Below are 17,163 nucleotides of genomic sequence, written 5' to 3' on the forward strand. Positions count from 1 at the left end.
GAGCACCGAAGTACATAAAGCAACTATTAACAAACCTAAAAGGAGATATTAACAACAGCATGATAACAGTCGGGGACCTTAACACCCCACTTGATCAATGGATAGATCATCCGGACAGAAAGTCAACAAGGACATAGTGGATTTAAATGAAAGACTAGAACAGATGGACTTAATAGATATATATAGAACACTCCATCCAAAAACGGCTGAATACACATTCTTCTCAAGTGCACGTGGAACATTCTCAAGGGATAGACCATATGTTGGGAAACAAGGCAATCCTCAATAAATTTAAGAAGACTGAAATCATATCAAGCACCTTTCCCAACCATAAGGCTATGAAACTTGAAATCAACTACAAGAAAAAAGATGGAAAAGTGACAAATATGTGGAGACTAAACAAAATGCTACTGAACAACCAGTAGATCACTGAAGATATTAAAGGAGAAGTCAAAAAAATATCTGGAGACAAATGAGAATGAAAATACACCATACCAACTCATATGGGATGCAGCAAAAGTGGTCCTCAGAGGGAAATTCATAGGAATACAGGCCCGCCTTAACGAACAAGAAAAATGTCAAATAAGCAATCTTAAACTACACCTAACAGAATTAGAAAAAGAAGAATAAACAAAGCCCAAAGTCAGCAGAAGGAGGTAAATGATAAAAATTAGAGCAGAAATAAGTGAAATTGAAACCAATAAAACAGTAGAAAGGATCGGTGAAACAAAGAGCTGGTTCTTTGAGAAGATAAACAAAATTGACAAACCCTTAGCCAGACTCACTAAGAAAAATGGAGAAGCCTCAAATAAATAAAATTTGAAATGAAAGAGGAGAAATTATAATGGATACCACAAAGGCACAAAGGATTATAAGAGAATACTATGAAAAACTATATGCCAACAAATTGGACAATCTAGAAGAAATGGATAAATTCTTAGACTCATACAACCTCCCAAAACTGAATCAAGAAGAAATAGAGAATCTGAATAGTGCAATCACAGGTAAAGAGATTGAAACAGTAACCAAAAACCTCTGAAAAAATAAAAGTCCAGGTCCAGATGGCTTCTCTGGAGAATTCTACCAAACATTCAAAGAAGATTTAATACTTATCCTTCTCAAACTATTCCAAAAAGTTGAAGAATACAGAATATTTGCGAACACATTTTACAAGGCCAGCACCACCCTCATCCCCAAGAAAGACAAAGACAACACAAAGAAGGAAAATTATAGGCCAATACTGCTGATGAACATAGATGCAAAAATCTTCAACAAAATGTTGGCACCCAAATACAGCAATACATCAAAAAGATCATACATCATGATCAAATGGGATTTATACCAGGGACACAGGGATGGTTCAACATCTGCAAATCAATCAATGTGATACACCACATCAACAAAATGAGGAATAAAACCACATGATCATCTCAATAGATGCAGAGAAAGCATTTGACAAAATCCAACATTCATTTATGATAAAAACTCTCAATAAAATGCATATAGAAGGAAGTTACCTAAACATAATAAAGGCCATATATGACAAACTCACAGCTAACATCATACTCAACAGGGAAAAACTGAAAGCCATCCCTCTGAGAACAGGAACAAGACAAGGGTGCCCACTCTTGCCACTCTTATTCAACGTAGTGCTGGAGGTTTTTGCCAGAGCAATTAGGCAAGACAAAAAAATAAAAGGAATCCAAATAGGCAGTGAACAAGTGAAACTCTTGCTGTTTGCAGACAGGATTTTATCTATAGAAAACCCTAAAGAATCCATTGGAAGACTATTAGGAATAATCAACAGCTACAGCAAATTTTCAGGGTACAAAATCAACTTACAAAAATCAGTTGCATTTCTATACTCTGATAATGAACTAACAGAAGGAGAAGTCAAGAATATAATCTCATTTACAATCACAACAAAAAGAATACAAAGCTAGGAATAAATTTAACTAAGGAGGTGAAAGACATATATAATGAAAACTACAAGACATTATTGAAAGAAACTGATGATGACATAAAGAAATGGAAAGATATGCCATGCACATGGATTGGAAGAATAAATATAGTTAAAATGTCCATACTACCTAAAGCAATCTACAGAGTCAGTGCAATCCTGATCAGAATCCCATGGCGTTTTTCTTGGAAATAGAGCAAATAAGCCTAAAATTCATATGGGACAACAAAAGATAAAGCAATAGCTAAAGCTATTAATAGATAAACCAAATAGCTAAAGCAATCCTGAGAAAAAAGAACAAACCTGGAGGCATCACAATCCCTGACTTCAAAATGTACTACAAAGCTATAGTAATCAAAGCTATAGTACTGGTACAAAAACAGACACACAGATCAATGGAACAGAATTTAAAGCCCAGAAATAAAACTACACATATACAGACAGCTAATCTTCAACAAAGGAGCTAAGAACATACAATGGAGAAATGAAAGTCTCTTCGATAAATGGTATTGTGAAAACTGGACGGCCACATGCAAAAGAATGGAAGTAGTCTATTATCTTTTGCCATATGCAAAAATTAACTCAAAATGGATCAAAGACTTGAAGGTAAGACCTGAAACCATAAAACTCCTAGAAGAAAATATAGGCAGTACGCTCTTTGACATCAGTTTAGAAGGATCTTTTTGAATACCATATCTACTCAGGCAAGGGAAACAAAATAAAAAATAAAGTGAGACTTCATTAGATTAAAGAGCTTCTGCAGGGCAAAGGAAATCAGGAACAAAATGGAAAGACAACCCACCAACTAGGAGAAAATGTTTGCAAATCATATATCTGACAAGGGCTTAATATCCAAAAAATAGAAAGAGCTCACACAACTCAGCAACAACAACAAAAAAAACAAGCTGAGCAAAAAATGGGCAGAAGATATGAACAGACATTTTTCTAAAGAAGATAGACAGATGGCCAATAGGCATGTGAAAAGATGTTCAACATCACTAATCATCAAGGAAATGCAAATCAGAAGTACAATTAGATATCACCTTATACCAGTTAGAATGCCTATAGTCACCAAGACAAAAAATAAATGTTGGAGAGGATGTGGAGAAAAGGGAACCCTCATACACTGCTGGTGGGAATGCAAACTGGTGCAGCCACTATGGAAAACAGTATGGAGATTTCTCAACAAATTAAAAATAGAAATACCACATGATCCAGCCATCCCACTACTGGGTCTTTATCCAAAAAACTTGAAATCAATAATTTAAAGAGACTTATGCACCCTGTGTTCATTGCAGCATTATTCACAATAGCCAAGATGTGGAAGCAACCCAAGTGCCCATTGACTGATGAGTGGATAAAGAAGATTTGGTATATATGTATAATGGAATACTACTCAGCCATAAAAAAGACAAAATCGTTCTATATGCAACAATATGGATGGACCTTGAGGGTATTATGTTAAGAGAAATAAGCCAGACAGAGAAAGACAAACACTATGATTTCACTCATGTGTGGAAGATTAACACATGGACCAAGAGAACAGTTTAGTGGTTAGCCGAGGAGGAGGAGGAGGATGGGTGGTAGGCATAAGAGGTGAAGGGGCACATTTGTATGGTGACTGACAAATAATAATGAGTGTGGAGCGACGTTTCAGGTTATGAGTTGTGTACGTGGTAAGAGGATGGGCTTTAGAATCTAAGAGCTGGTTTCACTTCCTAACTCTGCCACTGGATAGCTGTATGAACTTTGCCAAATTATTTAACCTCCCTGAGCTTCCTAATCTGTGAAATGTGGAAGACGATTTCTACCTTCAAGTTTGCTTTGAGCAGGTAATGTGCGTAAAACGTTTACCATCGTGCTTGGCACATGTCACTATTAATTGGAACAAGAGAAAGACACCTATGGGTGGAAAAGTCCTCATGTAAGTTAATATCCCTGACTTCCTGTTTTAGGAAAATCAACATTTGTCAAGAATAATTGTCAACTCCGATAGGAAGTTGTGAACTCCTGTAATATAGGAAGTATTACAAAGCCCTATTGGGGTTTAGAATTTGTTAATGACACTGAGTGGCTCTGCACGTGAGGAATGAGTAGTGTTGCCCACACACCAATTAGCTTCACCCCTCATTAGTAATGTGTGCCTGCAGACATTATTTCTTTTGCTCCATCTAATTTCACTCGGACGCCATCCAAGAGAACACTTAAATAAAAACCCAGTTGTCATGTCTTGCTGTTAGCTGAGCAAGTGTAGAGTAAACACCATTAAGGTTAAATGTATTACAGGAACCTCAGTTGAATGAGCGACACGAAGGCCAAGAAATACTCCATCTTAGTGGAGAAATGGCCAATATTGAATGACAAAATGGAAACTTCCAAACTTATATCTGGGTTCAATTACGGACGTTCGGGATTCTTACCTGAGATCACAAGAGGAAAACTGGTTGGTTAGAGTTGTTCCTTCCCTTGGGGCCTGTTTATTACTGGTAATTATTCTCCCTATTCAAAATTACAGTTGAGGGGCCGGCTCCGTGGCCGAGTGGTTAAGTTTGCGTGCTCTGCTGTGGCGGCCCAGGGTTCAGATCCTGGGCGCAGACATGGCACCGCTCATTAGGCCACGATGAGGTGGCGTGCCACATCCCGCAACTAGAAGGACCTGCAACTAAGATATACAGCTGTGTACAGGGGGGGTTTGGGGACATAAAGCAGAAAAAAAAAAAGAAAGATTGGCAACAGTTGTTAGCCCAGGTGCCAATCTTTAAAAAAAAAAAATTACAATTGAGCATATTTTATATCCTTTTCTTCCTCTTATTCCTTTTTCATTCTCATCAAGATTTATTTAATGACCACCTATTATGGCCAAAACACTAAACTAAATTTTGAAAGAGCCAAAAGTGTAATAAGAATTGCTGCCCTCCACATCTGCTCAAGCACTTCAGTTACATATGGTGGGACCAGCCACGGTAGAAGGTGGATTTTGATGATGAAGGCCAGATGGGTTTCTATATAAAATATTCTGTGTTCACAGTTTAGTAAAAGTAGAGACTGAGTAGGGACTTTCATTCCCTCCAACTCTACTAGGTGAAAACACTTGATTTATCTTCAATTTTCCCAGATCACAGCTGGTGCTGCTGCCTTGGTCTACCTTTCCTACAGGCAGTAAAATTCCAAGTGTCATCTGGAATTTGAGAGCCACGCTCCATTAACACTAATGAGTGACTTATGGTGAAATCTTTGTGGATCAGGCTGAACATCTCCCTGTAGGTATGAGTTCACATTTCATGTCGGTGGGCATCCCACCAGCCTGCACTAAAATTGCTTGCATCATTTAACCTATAAGGGTGTCCAACAAACCTATGATTTATGGTTTGGAAAGTATTCAGCTCAGTCCAGGCTGTTATTGAAAATTTCCTGGTTTCTAGGTTACAGTTTCACGTTCAGGTCAAATATAATTATAAATTTCCAGGCCTTCATTGTTTCCTGTAGGACTCAGGTCAAGAAACTTTATAGGTGGAATAATATGACTTTAAAATGACTGTCCTAACAATAATGGAATCAGACAAATTTACTTCTGAAAGCTAGAGGTTTAAGTTAAACATCCATGACAATTGAGTCGCCAGACTGTATGTTTTGTCATTGTAATGATTTGAAAAATAACCTTTAGATTCACAGGCATGTGGGTGAGCAATTTAAAATACTTTCATGAAAAACCCAAGAGACCAAAAAAAAATCGTATTTCTATTTCCTACATAACTCTGACTAGTGTTTATATTAATCGTATCTACCTTGATTGCAAATTTAATGTCAGGAAACGTCGAGGTGTGTAATTCAGGGTTAATAAGGAGGTGTTCTTTTGTGATTTAGTCATGAGCCACAGCTTGAGGCCTCACCCTCCCACCACTAATGAGTCCCCTCCAGATTTTCCTCTAAAGCTACAAGATTCTGAACCTTTGAACTGCTCCGGGGAAAGTCTCTGTGCCTGTGTGTTTGTCCTTTTGTTTGGGGAACTGGTCCTCGCCGGTATTTCCTAACAAATCGAGTCCCTGTTGCAGTCTGGCTGTTAGTTTGGGAGCCATTAATAATTGGCAATTTGTAGCTGTCATAATGATGCTGGGGACTTTCCAGATGGATTTTCTCTTTCTCTGGAGAAGGACTAAGAATTATACTTATTCTCTTTGAAGGGATTTTAATCAAGCAGATGTCGCTCATGGCCCTTGACCCACAGTAGGGACAGGACGGGGTTGGCTCATCTCTGGTCTAGGGACAGCCCTATGTCTTGTTTTCCAGAGGACAGGCTCACATGCTTATCTAAGCTTAGGCTTTCTGACAAAGGGACAAGGCCTCAGGCGGGTAGGAGTTGGCTGTATCGGGGTGGAGGTGGTGGACATATTAGGGTGTTGTGAGTGTAAATTTGAAAAGAAATGTTAAAAAGAGAAAGAAATGCCCATTTTAATTTTTCAAATAACTAAACCAGTTGTGAAGGGAACAGAAAGTAAGAAGATGAGAGTTTAATGTTCCCTTTGGTCCTGGTTCTGTACTCCTCGCAGGCGAGGCACTTCACACAAGTTTAAATTAGGAAGAAAATGGTAATTTCTGCTGCTAAGTTTTATAGCAAATAATTTTCTCACCTCCAACTTTGTTCCCCTTCTTGTTCCACCATATCTCCCACCCAACCCTAAGAAAAAGGGGAAAAAATTGGAATTTTCTGTAAAATTTTGTGGTTAGTGTTACTTGAGCAGCATTATGCTTCAGAGGGGAGACAGTGGCAGTTGGAAAATATCTTTCCTGTGGAACTGATGAATGTTCCAACGTGAAGCTTCTTTCTGCCTCACGGTCCTGGTGTTTGGGCTGCCCGTTGACTAAACTCTTGTTTTCAGTGGCTTCGTTGAATCTCTGCTTAAACATGACCTCCTCACATACGTTCCCTGACCTGCTCCATCTGAACTAGATTCTCCCCTCCCTGCCCCGTGATATCCTGAGTCTCCTTACCCTGCTTTCTTCTTCTTAGCCCTCATCACTCCCTGGGTAACTGCTTATTGTCTGCCTCTCCCACCAGAGTAAGCTCCGTGAGAGCAGGGACTGTGTCCTCACTGCCATGCCCTCAGGGTCTAGTACCTGGTAGAGAGTCAAAAAATATTTATTGGAATAAGGTATTCATTTCTCACCTTAGACTCTGCTTGTTGAACCTGAGCCTCCATAAACATCCAGCACTACTGTGCTTATTGCATTATCATAGATGCTACATTCCAAGATGTGCAGTTTTTCACATTTCTGAAATCAGTACATTTAGAAATATACATTTAATGTGGTAGGGGTTACCACTTGTCAGAGCTGCTACTAAATTGATGTACCTCTTACAGTTAAATGTACCTTAGAATCAAGGACATTGTGGCGGACAGAATGGCCCCCCCAAAGATGTCCATGTCCTAATCCCTGAAACCTGTGAATGTGTTACCTTGAATGGCAAGAGGGACTTCGCAGATGTGATTCAGTTAGGGATTTTAAGACAACGAGGTCATCCTGGATCATTCATATTGGCCCAAGGTAATCATAAGGGTCTTTATAAGAGGAAGGCAGGAAGGTCAGAGTCAGAGAAGATTTGCTGACAGAAGCAGAAGCTGGAATAATGCGGGGCTACAAGCCAAGGAATGCAGGCCTCTAGAAGCTGGAAAAGGTCAGGAAATGGATTTTCCCCTGGATCCTCCTGAAGGAACATAGTCCTGCCAACCATTTTAGACTTCTATAAGACTTACAGAACTATAGATAATAAGTTTGTATTGTTTTAAGCACTAAATTTGTGGTGATTTGTTACAACAGCCACAGGAAACTAATACAAACACGCTATTACAGGCAATAACATATATTACATTCTGGAAATTCTTAATGTCCAGTTTCATAATCTTCTTGAGCATTGCTAAGGTATGTCATTGATTCTGTCTTTCTGGTAACAAAATGTCATTGCTATTTCAGGATCTAGACAGGGTATAGTTGTGGAATCTTTTGAAGTCATTTTGCAGATGCTCTCAGTGCCCCTTGACCTATGCCAGAGGTCAGCTGCAGATAGTTCCTATATTAGAGTGACCAGTCATCTCAGTTTGCCCAGGACTTAGGGGGTTCCCAGGATGCAGGACTTTTAGTGCTAAAACCAGGGAATTCCTGGGCAAGCCAGGATGGGTTGTTCATTCCACCCATACATGGGGCATCTACCTGCATATGATGAGGACATTCTCTGGCCATAGGCTCCTCCTCATTTTACGTACATTGATGGAGTTAACACTGCAAAGCATCTCTCAAACAATGCAGGGTGAGAGTTGGTGGATGCGTGCCCAGCTTCCCTGCCTCAATGGCAAAGTTCTGAGGCATGTTTCATGCAATCTCCCAGGGGGTCGCCTCCAGCCTTGAGCCCTAATTGCCCACAGCGCTCAGTAGTGACCCTCTTATTGGCTTGCCTTGCTACCTTGTCTTCAACCTTCACCAAGCTTCCTGCATTACTTCCCAGATAAACATTTTGCACCCAATCCTTGCCTCAGGGTCTGCTTTTGGATGAGCCCAAACTGGGACATCACCCTAGGATCAAGAGTCTTAAGTCCAAAATCCTTCACGTGGCCGCAAACGTCTGGACCCTGTCTTCCCCTCTAGCTTCATCCTTGAAACCCTCTCTCTTGCTCATCAACATCCAGCCACACCAACTGTTATTCAGAATCTGATCTATCCTAAATTCCTTCCTCGCATAGGTCATTTGCACTCGTTTCTCCTGCCTGAATGCTCCTAAGTAGTATTCATCCTTCAGGTCCCCAATCAAATGTCACTTCCACATGAAGGTATCCTTGGCCCTCCAGACTATGCATGTTTTCCCTGACCCTCCTGTGCTTTTCTTCATGGCACTTACTACAAATGAAATGACAATTATTTTATTGGAGGTTGATTTTCTGTTTATGCGTGGGTCTTGCAAAGGATTCAAACACACCAGTATTGTGTGATGTAGGTGTAAGACAAGCGTTATGGGAAAATAACGGGCAGAAGGGTCAGTGTGGTGCACATGTCCCCGACCTCGGGCCAGCTGACTGAGATGCATGCTGGGTGAGGCACAGCTGGAGAAACCGTGGGAAGTGCTCCAAGAGAAGGACCCTGCTGTGTGCTACTTTACATACTTATAGGGGAACTAGGAGGAGACACAGGACATCTAGTCAACACGTGGTTGTGCAAGCTCCGTGGACAGCTAGATGGCCTTATTAGACCAGAGCGTAGCTAGAAGTCTCATCCCAATTTTTCAGTAGAAAGCCCCGTTAAAAAAAGTTCAGTCCACACTTCCAACATATGTATATTTATTTATAAGTTTATACATCTAACACTATCAAGCTAAATGTCAAATAGTAGAGAAGCTGAATTTCTTTTTTGAGATAATCATAAATGAGAATAAAAATAGAATAAACAAAAATAGAAATAAAATTAAAAAAAGAAGTTGTAAAATTTCTTTGCACATCCTAATAGATCATTTTGTGTGTGCCCTGAGGTGCACATACCAGGTGGGGCGATTATTGCTCTAGAGCAGTGCTCTCCCAAGCAGATCCCCTGAGGAGCTGGTTAATTAACATGCAGACCCTGATTCAGTAGGTCTGGATGCGGCCTGGGATTCTGCATTTCTAACCATTGCCCAGGTGGTGCCAATGGTGATGGTTTGTGAAGCACATTTTGAGTAGCCAGGCTCTAAAGCATGTTGCTGTACAAATATTCATAAGCCACTGAGATTTAGATGCTCAGGTCTAACAGACTGATACAGCATCTTCTCTTATTTTGGAATGATTTTCTTCTGTCTCATGCTTTGCTGTTTCCAGGCGGAATCAGTGGAATGTGTGTGACCTTCACCATCTTGTTGAATGATTGCCCATCGGAAAATACAAAAAGTGAAGGACAACTGAGCAAGGTAAAAGTTTGTTGACTCTTCATTTCTCCTGGCCTTTAAAATCTAATTATCTGTTCTTATTCCTCTGATGAGATGGCAAAAACACATTGAACCCCATGAACAGGCTCTGTGCTGGGTGCTTTTCATGTGCCATTTCATTTTATATCTGATTCTAATGGCAGAAACCGGTCTGAATACAAAGAGACTCGCAGTGTGTGCATGTGGGCATGTGTGTTTGTGGATGCATGCATGTGTGTATGTGCGTGCACGTGTGTGTGTGTGAGACAGAGAGAAAGGGAGACTCAGCTTTGTCTCCTGACCTTCTGCCTGACCTGCTGTGCGGGTTGGGACAAACCATTCCAGCTCCCTGTGCTCAGGGATGCGGTGAGGATTTCCCAGTTAGTGACAGAATCGGAGTGATTTGTAGACGTTTGTGTGCTGATTGTCTTGCCCTCTAGGCATGAGCCGTGTTGCATCAGGAGGGCAAGAGGGTTCCAAATAGATTTAATATTCCTTGTATGAGCTTCAACCATCTGCCCGCCAGCTCTCAGTGTGAGCATAATATATGTTTCCAGAATCAAACACAAAGAGCCTGGCTTTTTTTTCTCTTTCTTTTTCCATTTTTCAAAGCCTTTTAGTTTGGATCATTTGTGTTTTTCTTGTATTTTGGGGTAGGTTACTAGGGTCATCCTCTCTACAATTATATTTGCTTTCATTTTGTTTCCTGGTGCCTCTGGCATATTTAAATAAATGGTTTCCCCCTCCTGATCTCCATGTCCCCTGTACAGAACTGCATCCTTGAAATTAATAAATATCCACGAAATCTTGTGATGCACAAGATGGCTGGGATTAAACTGCAGGCATTCCCAATAGGTGCAGATTATACCCTGGACATTGGACAATTCTTCCCTTGCTAAATTTGAACACTGTTTTCCTGAGTGGTGACACTTCAACTTTTTTTCCTCCTTCAAGGGAAATCTTGTGGCTGTTGATGGGCCTGTCCTAGCAGCTAAAGCTCATGGTAGGACTAGAGTTGTTTGGGTGTTGGGTGTCTGACCTAGAAACCTTGTGTCATTTAAGGTAATTAACATATGGGGATCTTAAGCCCTGAAAGAGATGAAAATAAGTTAAGCCAATCAAATGGAGTTCTTATAAAATCTCACTTAAGTTAAAGAAATTTGGCAGATTTGGAAAGCTCTTTGATTTACATGAAAGTTGGGTGGGGATACCATTGATATTCTCCTAGCATTACTCACTAAGCATTAGGAGGGGCAACTAATGGAAAATGAACTTGGAATATTTTCTTGTGCAGGCTTGAGGGCATAGAGGTCAAAATTCTTCAGTTCTGCTCCTTTTTATTTAGTCAGCAAACTTTGTGTTGTTCTGCATTAGACAGTGTATATTTAAGAACTGCTTCTTCTTTCAACTCATTTCAGATCCAGTTCTCCTGACGGGGGAGGCTGAAAGAGCCCCATCCCTTGCTGCTCTTCTAGTCAATGATGAGGGGATGTCAGATTAGGATGTGGGCTCTGGGGGACCACCTGGGTGCCTGGCTAGGCTCCATCTCTTTCTGCCTATGTGACCTTGGGAGCATCATAAACATCTCCATGCTGTTTTCCTCAGTTGTAGAGGAGGGCCTATGACAGTGTTAGCCGAAGGGTATTTGATGAAACAAAGGTATATTTGATGAAACAATCAAATATAATAATGCATAATAATGTATGTAAAGTTCATAGCACAGTGCCTCCCACATAGTACCGTGTTAGCTATTGTTACTGTCATTACTAGAGAAATGAAGGATGGAGAAAAATGGGAGTGTGGATTCCATATCATGACTTGTACTGTTTTGGCTGTGGAAGATGTTGTCTGAAACATACCTCTGCATGTGGAGAATTAAGAGGTCAGGGCTGACAGGGGAAGGACCAAAGAAAATAGAAATAGTGTTTTTAGTAAGAGCTTTGGTTTAAATACGTGGCTGCTAGAACTCACGGAGGTGTGTGGTTGGATGGAAACCATCCCTTCCTTTCAGGCTGATGCACGATTAGCCTTGCCCTCTCCTCCCCCACAACCCCCGCGTGTTTAGATTTGGTCTGACCTTGGGTCCTTTTTGAACTGTATTGGTTGTGAGACTGATAGAGCCTCAGGGGTGGCATTGTCCAGAACTCTAATCTCACCGAGTATCTAGTGCAGAGCAGATCTGGGCCTCTGTAGGTAGTTAGAACTGAACCTGCCTTTAGGGGGAGGGTGTGCTTCTGGCCAGAGCCAAGAGCCTATCCATTCACTTGTCCCAGCTGTCTTTCATGTGGACTTTCATAGACGTAGGCCACACCAATTAAGATGGTGGGCCAGTCAAAGGAGGTGCACAAAGCAATGAAATGCAAACAAAAATGGTATTTGCCTCAAGACCCTTATGAGAGATCTTCTGGATCTTTGGCTTTCGGGCTCCCTGTTTCCCATGGAGGATCCAGGCTGGCTCACATGTTCAGCTCTTTCCTTGCTGCAGCTCTGCTGTTTAGTTCTGGCTGCTCTCTCTGCTCCATTGTTTGTGGCCTCTGTGGCCACCACTGCTCACTGGGTGGTGCCATGATCCTGGCCCTGATGTTCCTTTGCCTGGTGTTAGCTACGATCCTATTTGCTGTTGCCCATTGGTGCACTTGGCCCTAAGGGCTCCATATTGATGCTCCATTTCTTTCCCAAGTGAACTTTGGCTCTCTGCCTTTGAGCCGTGATTCCTAAGGGTATGGTGTAGACTTGATGCCGCCGTGGGTTTTATTCTTGTCATGTGGCATCAGTCCCCTCATTGTCATCATCGGTGTTGACCTAGGCACTACCACCAACACCCTGGCGAATCAGGCCTTTTCCCACCAGCATAATGACTCTTCTATTAAGACCCCAACTGGGGGAGATGTATCTTATTCTCTTAGTCTCTTGTTGCACCTATAATATTGTGACTTTTCTATTTATTGATCCAGTTCCCCAGGCTGCTCCTCTCCTGTGACTCATAATACAAGTTCCCTCCAGGACTGGCTGGAAGATGATTGATATCACATTGAATAACTTAATCCCTAAACAGCCTGTCTTCCTTTTGTGCTGACCATCAGTCAATTATATTGGTCCAACCTTGAATCTTTCCCATCTTACAATGTGTCTCCTTCCCATCCCGGACAGCCAGGGCTGGGAGGGTCTGGTGTATCTCTTTGGTCATCACCTTCAAGATATCCTGCAAAGATTCTTCCAGGGAGCCCCATTATAGCTTTTCAAATAAGTAAATCTTGGCTGCTCACTGTGCCTGGAAATCCCAAATTCCTGCACCAGGGGAATAAGCTTGGCTGTGGGAGTGGCACTTCAAGGACATGATGCTGGACTCTTCTCCCTCCCTCTATAACTCTTTCTCTCTCTCCCTTCTTCCTTCTTCCTTTTGTTTTGCACCTAGCTCATAGAATAGTGCTGTTTTTTCAGGCAAAACCTCAGCCCTGGCATGATTTAGAGGAGATATGGAGTTTCACACAATGGGCGCTGAGGCACTGACTCAATGGAAAGAGTGTGGGCTATCTGGATACTTGGAACCTGGCTCCTGCTCTACCAATATACTAGCTGTGCAAACTTGGGCAAGAACCTTAACCTCTCTGAGCCTCTGATTCTGTAAAGTGGGGTTGCGGGAGGAGGGTAGTGGTAGATTGAACTAAATTCTTAAAAACACTCTCTTTTTTTTTTTTTTGAGGAAGATTAGCCCTGAGCTAACTACTGCCAGTCCTCTTCTTTTTTGCTGAGGAAGCCTGGCCCTGAGCTAACATCGTGCCCATCTTCCTCTATTTTATACGTGGGACACCTACCACAGCATGGTGTGCCAAGCGGCACCATGTCCACACCTGGGATCCGAACTGGCGAACCCCGGGCCGCCGAGATGTGGAACGTGCAAACTTAACCGCTGCGCCACTGGGCCAGCCCCAAAACACTCTCTTTTTGATGGAAATTGGCTTCTAGCAACTAGCGATGGAAAAGGCCTGGTACCTGTATATTAGGCTCTCCTGCAAATCTTCTGGGTAAGGCAGAATGGGAGCCCAGACAGAAGCTACATGCTCGCTTGTTCCAAGAAAGAAGTGAGGGAAATATTGTTTAAATCAATAGCATTACGTGAACACAGAAGATGGAACTATTTTCCCCCAAATTGTTTTGATTGCTGCCAGTTGCTGCTATTTGGTATGAAATCCATTCAGATGGTAAAAAGCCAAAGGAACATACAGTGCATGAAAAGATGTTGTAATTGGCACCATTGTAACTCTATACGGTGTGTGATCTTAGCTGGGAGGAGGGAGGGTTGTCGGATAACTTGTAATCTAATTTTCTTTGTTGTAAAATAGAATGTTACCATTGTATTCCTGTGGAATAATAATTATAACATCTCAGACAAATAGAGAGCCTTTCTCGGGAGGTGCTTAAAGAGCTCAATAGACATTCATTCAGCCTGGTAAACATAGTAAAACCTGGCTTGCTTGCCTTTCTCTCAACTGAAAATTCCTTTTACCCAGCATCTCCCCTCTCTGTCCTACCGGGATAAATGATTTTTATGCTGGTGAACCTGACACCCCGAGAGACACTGAAGTGCCTTCTGAATCATCAAAGAATTATGAAACCTTCAGTAGAGTTTCAGTGTTAATTGCAATTTATGACAGCCTAATTTTTTGAAAAGTGGTAATTCATGTGTTGCAGAGACGATAATTAGTTGGAATAGTTGATTAGTCAGACTGCTCTATTTTCTGACCACATTGAAGTACAGTATTTACAGTACCTGCAACACCGGCTCTCCCAGAGAGCCACGGAGGAGGTGGGGAAGTGAAAGTAGCAGTCTTTATAGCTTGGCAGGAGTAAATTACTACTCATTCTGGGCAAATGATCATTTCCAGAGCTTTATTCTTCAACTTCTACATTAGCTTCTAAACGAAATGAGAAGAGAAAATAAGTGTTTTAAAAATAGATTATATTTGCTTCTTATGACTTGGCCATCCCCAGGGTCATGGCTCTTGTTGATAATGAGACTGTTAGCTCTTACGGTAAACGTGAGTGGCTTTAAAATCAAATTTCGGATGATATTCAGTAGGGCTTCTTCACAAACAGAGATTCCTTAAGGAGAGTATCAGTGCAGTAGATTTGTTTGTGTTAATTGGTCCATTCTAAGTGTTTTATTAAAGGGATAAGATCTTAATTCAGTTAAGATTAACTTGATAACTTTTTTTTTAATGTCCAAGTTCTTAATGATGGGGTCTTAAAAGAAAAAGCATTAGAATCAGTGTTGTGCTCAGGTTCACTGCCAAGAATAGACAGTTCAGTAATACGGAAAGAAGAAAATAAAAATAGTCCATTATTCTATCACTCAGAGGAACTATCATTGCCTTTTAGCATATTTCCTTTACTTTTCTTCCTGTGTATACATGTAAACATATTATAGAGTTATTCCATGCTACATGTACTATGTGCTGTCTCCCATCAACATCACGTAAAGGACATTTTCTAGGTCAATAAATATTTTTTTAAAACATACTTACTGCTGACTCTATTCATGAACCATAATACGTTAAACCAATCTCCTGTTTTTGGACTTTAGATGGTTTACAAAGCTGGGTTTTATAATGATGCAACAAGTGTCTTTGCTCATTTGTTTGTCCCTCCATCCATTTATTCAATCAATTTATCATTGAGTCCTGTGGCCAGACTTGGGGCCAGGAGTTAAGGATATATCATTAATCATAACCCTCCTAATAGTTAACATTTGTTACTTACTATGGACCAGGCACTTTTTTTAGTATTAGCATATTAATTATATGAATATATATTAGTATAATAATCGTAATAAGTTGGTATTAACTAATTAAATTCTTATGAGGTAGGCATTATTATTATCCCTATTTTCCAGATAAGGAAACAGAGGCTTAGAGAATTGAAGTGACTTGCCCAAGATCATCCAGCTGGTGTGTGGCAGGGCCGGGATTCAGTCCCGGGCAGCCTGACTCCAGTCCTGCTCTTTTAACCTCGGCGGTTACTGTGTCGGTAAAAAAGACACTCACTTGCCTCTATGGGCATGAAACAATTTTAAATGTAATAGTCTTTGAGTGATTCTCTGGTTATTTTCTTAGGATAAATTCTAGAAATGGAAATACTGGATCAATGACTATGAACAACCCTCCTAGTGAATAATACTGTGGTCCAGGTCCTAGATGGAGGAGGACCAGAGATGATAAGGTGATTTATTTCTTTTCTTTTATTTATTTATTTTTTTTAAAGATTGGCACCTGAGCTAACAACTGTTGACAATCTTTTAATTAATTAATGTATTTTTCCCCCTGCTTTTTCTCCCCAACCCCCCCCAGTACATAGTTGTACATTTTAGTTGTGGGTTCTTCTAGTTGTGGCATGTGGGATGCCACCTCAACATGGCCTGGTGAGTGGTGCCATGTCCGCGGCCAGATCTGAATCAGCGAAACCCTGGGCTGCTGAAGTGGAGCACGTGAACTTAACCACTTGGCCACAGGGCCGGCCCCAGAAGATTTATTTATTTGTTAGCTTTACTTTCTTATTTTTGGTCCTGAGTCTCTGTCCTTGCTCTACCAGCAAGGTAGACAGCAGGAAATAGGTGTGGTAGTGACTCAGGCCTAGGCAGACCCTGGAGAAGGTCTAGGCAAGCCTCTTGCTGTCAAGGCAGGGTCAGTGGGTGGCTGCCCTTCAGAAAGGTTTATTTCCTCTTGACACTACAAGATGCAAGATGGCAGAGGGGAGGAAGCGTAGAAGAGGAAGAGCTCATCAAAGGAATGAGTCTAGGTCCCACCTGAGTGTATAGCCTCTTAAGACGAATATCATCACAAAAAAATACCTCTGCTCAGAAAAAATCCCCAGGTTCAGTTAAAGACTGACTTATTTCAGTTAGTATTTGGTACGGCCTCCCTTGCACCTAAACCATAAATTACTCTTATGACAAGTGACTATCTGTAAATATTCCTTCTGCTCCTCTTTATTGCCACACTCCTTCTCAAGTCCCACTCCCCCAAATGAACGTTCTCTCTCCTTTGTCCAGCTTTCTGTGATGCAGTATCGTGTAATAGCAAAAGCAGACTTGAGCAGGCTCTCCTAGCTTTCATTCCTGGCTCTGCCACTAACCCACTGTGTGGTGTTGGACAATCTTTTTGGTTCTCAGTTTCTCACCTTTAAAATAACACAGAGTTATAATGACAATCAAATGAGGTGCATGAGCAGAAAAAAATAATAGCTAACCTTTATTGAGATCTTCTAAATATCACAAAATAAAGCA

The 17,163-nt window shown here is 41.1% G+C and overlaps 1 protein-coding gene across 3 annotated transcripts in view; it reads left to right on the forward strand.

The window, feature by feature from the left end:
- RASGEF1B (RasGEF domain family member 1B) overlaps positions 1-17,163 on the forward strand; it is a 701,629-nt gene that overhangs the window by 175,271 nt on the left and 509,195 nt on the right. Inside the window, exon 5 of one of the 3 annotated variants that reach the window (XM_070263619.1) lies at positions 9,796-9,884. The exons of the other annotated variants lie outside the window; for them this stretch is intronic. Coding sequence (XP_070119720.1) covers positions 9,810-9,884 — 75 coding nt within the window. The 5' untranslated portion in view covers positions 9,796-9,809. The remainder of the gene's footprint in view (positions 1-9,795; positions 9,885-17,163) is intronic. 3 annotated transcript variants of the gene reach the window in all.

Source organism: Equus caballus, chromosome 3 (genome assembly GCF_041296265.1).
Source record: "Equus caballus isolate H_3958 breed thoroughbred chromosome 3, TB-T2T, whole genome shotgun sequence".
Taxonomy (NCBI): domain Eukaryota; kingdom Metazoa; phylum Chordata; class Mammalia; order Perissodactyla; family Equidae; genus Equus; species Equus caballus.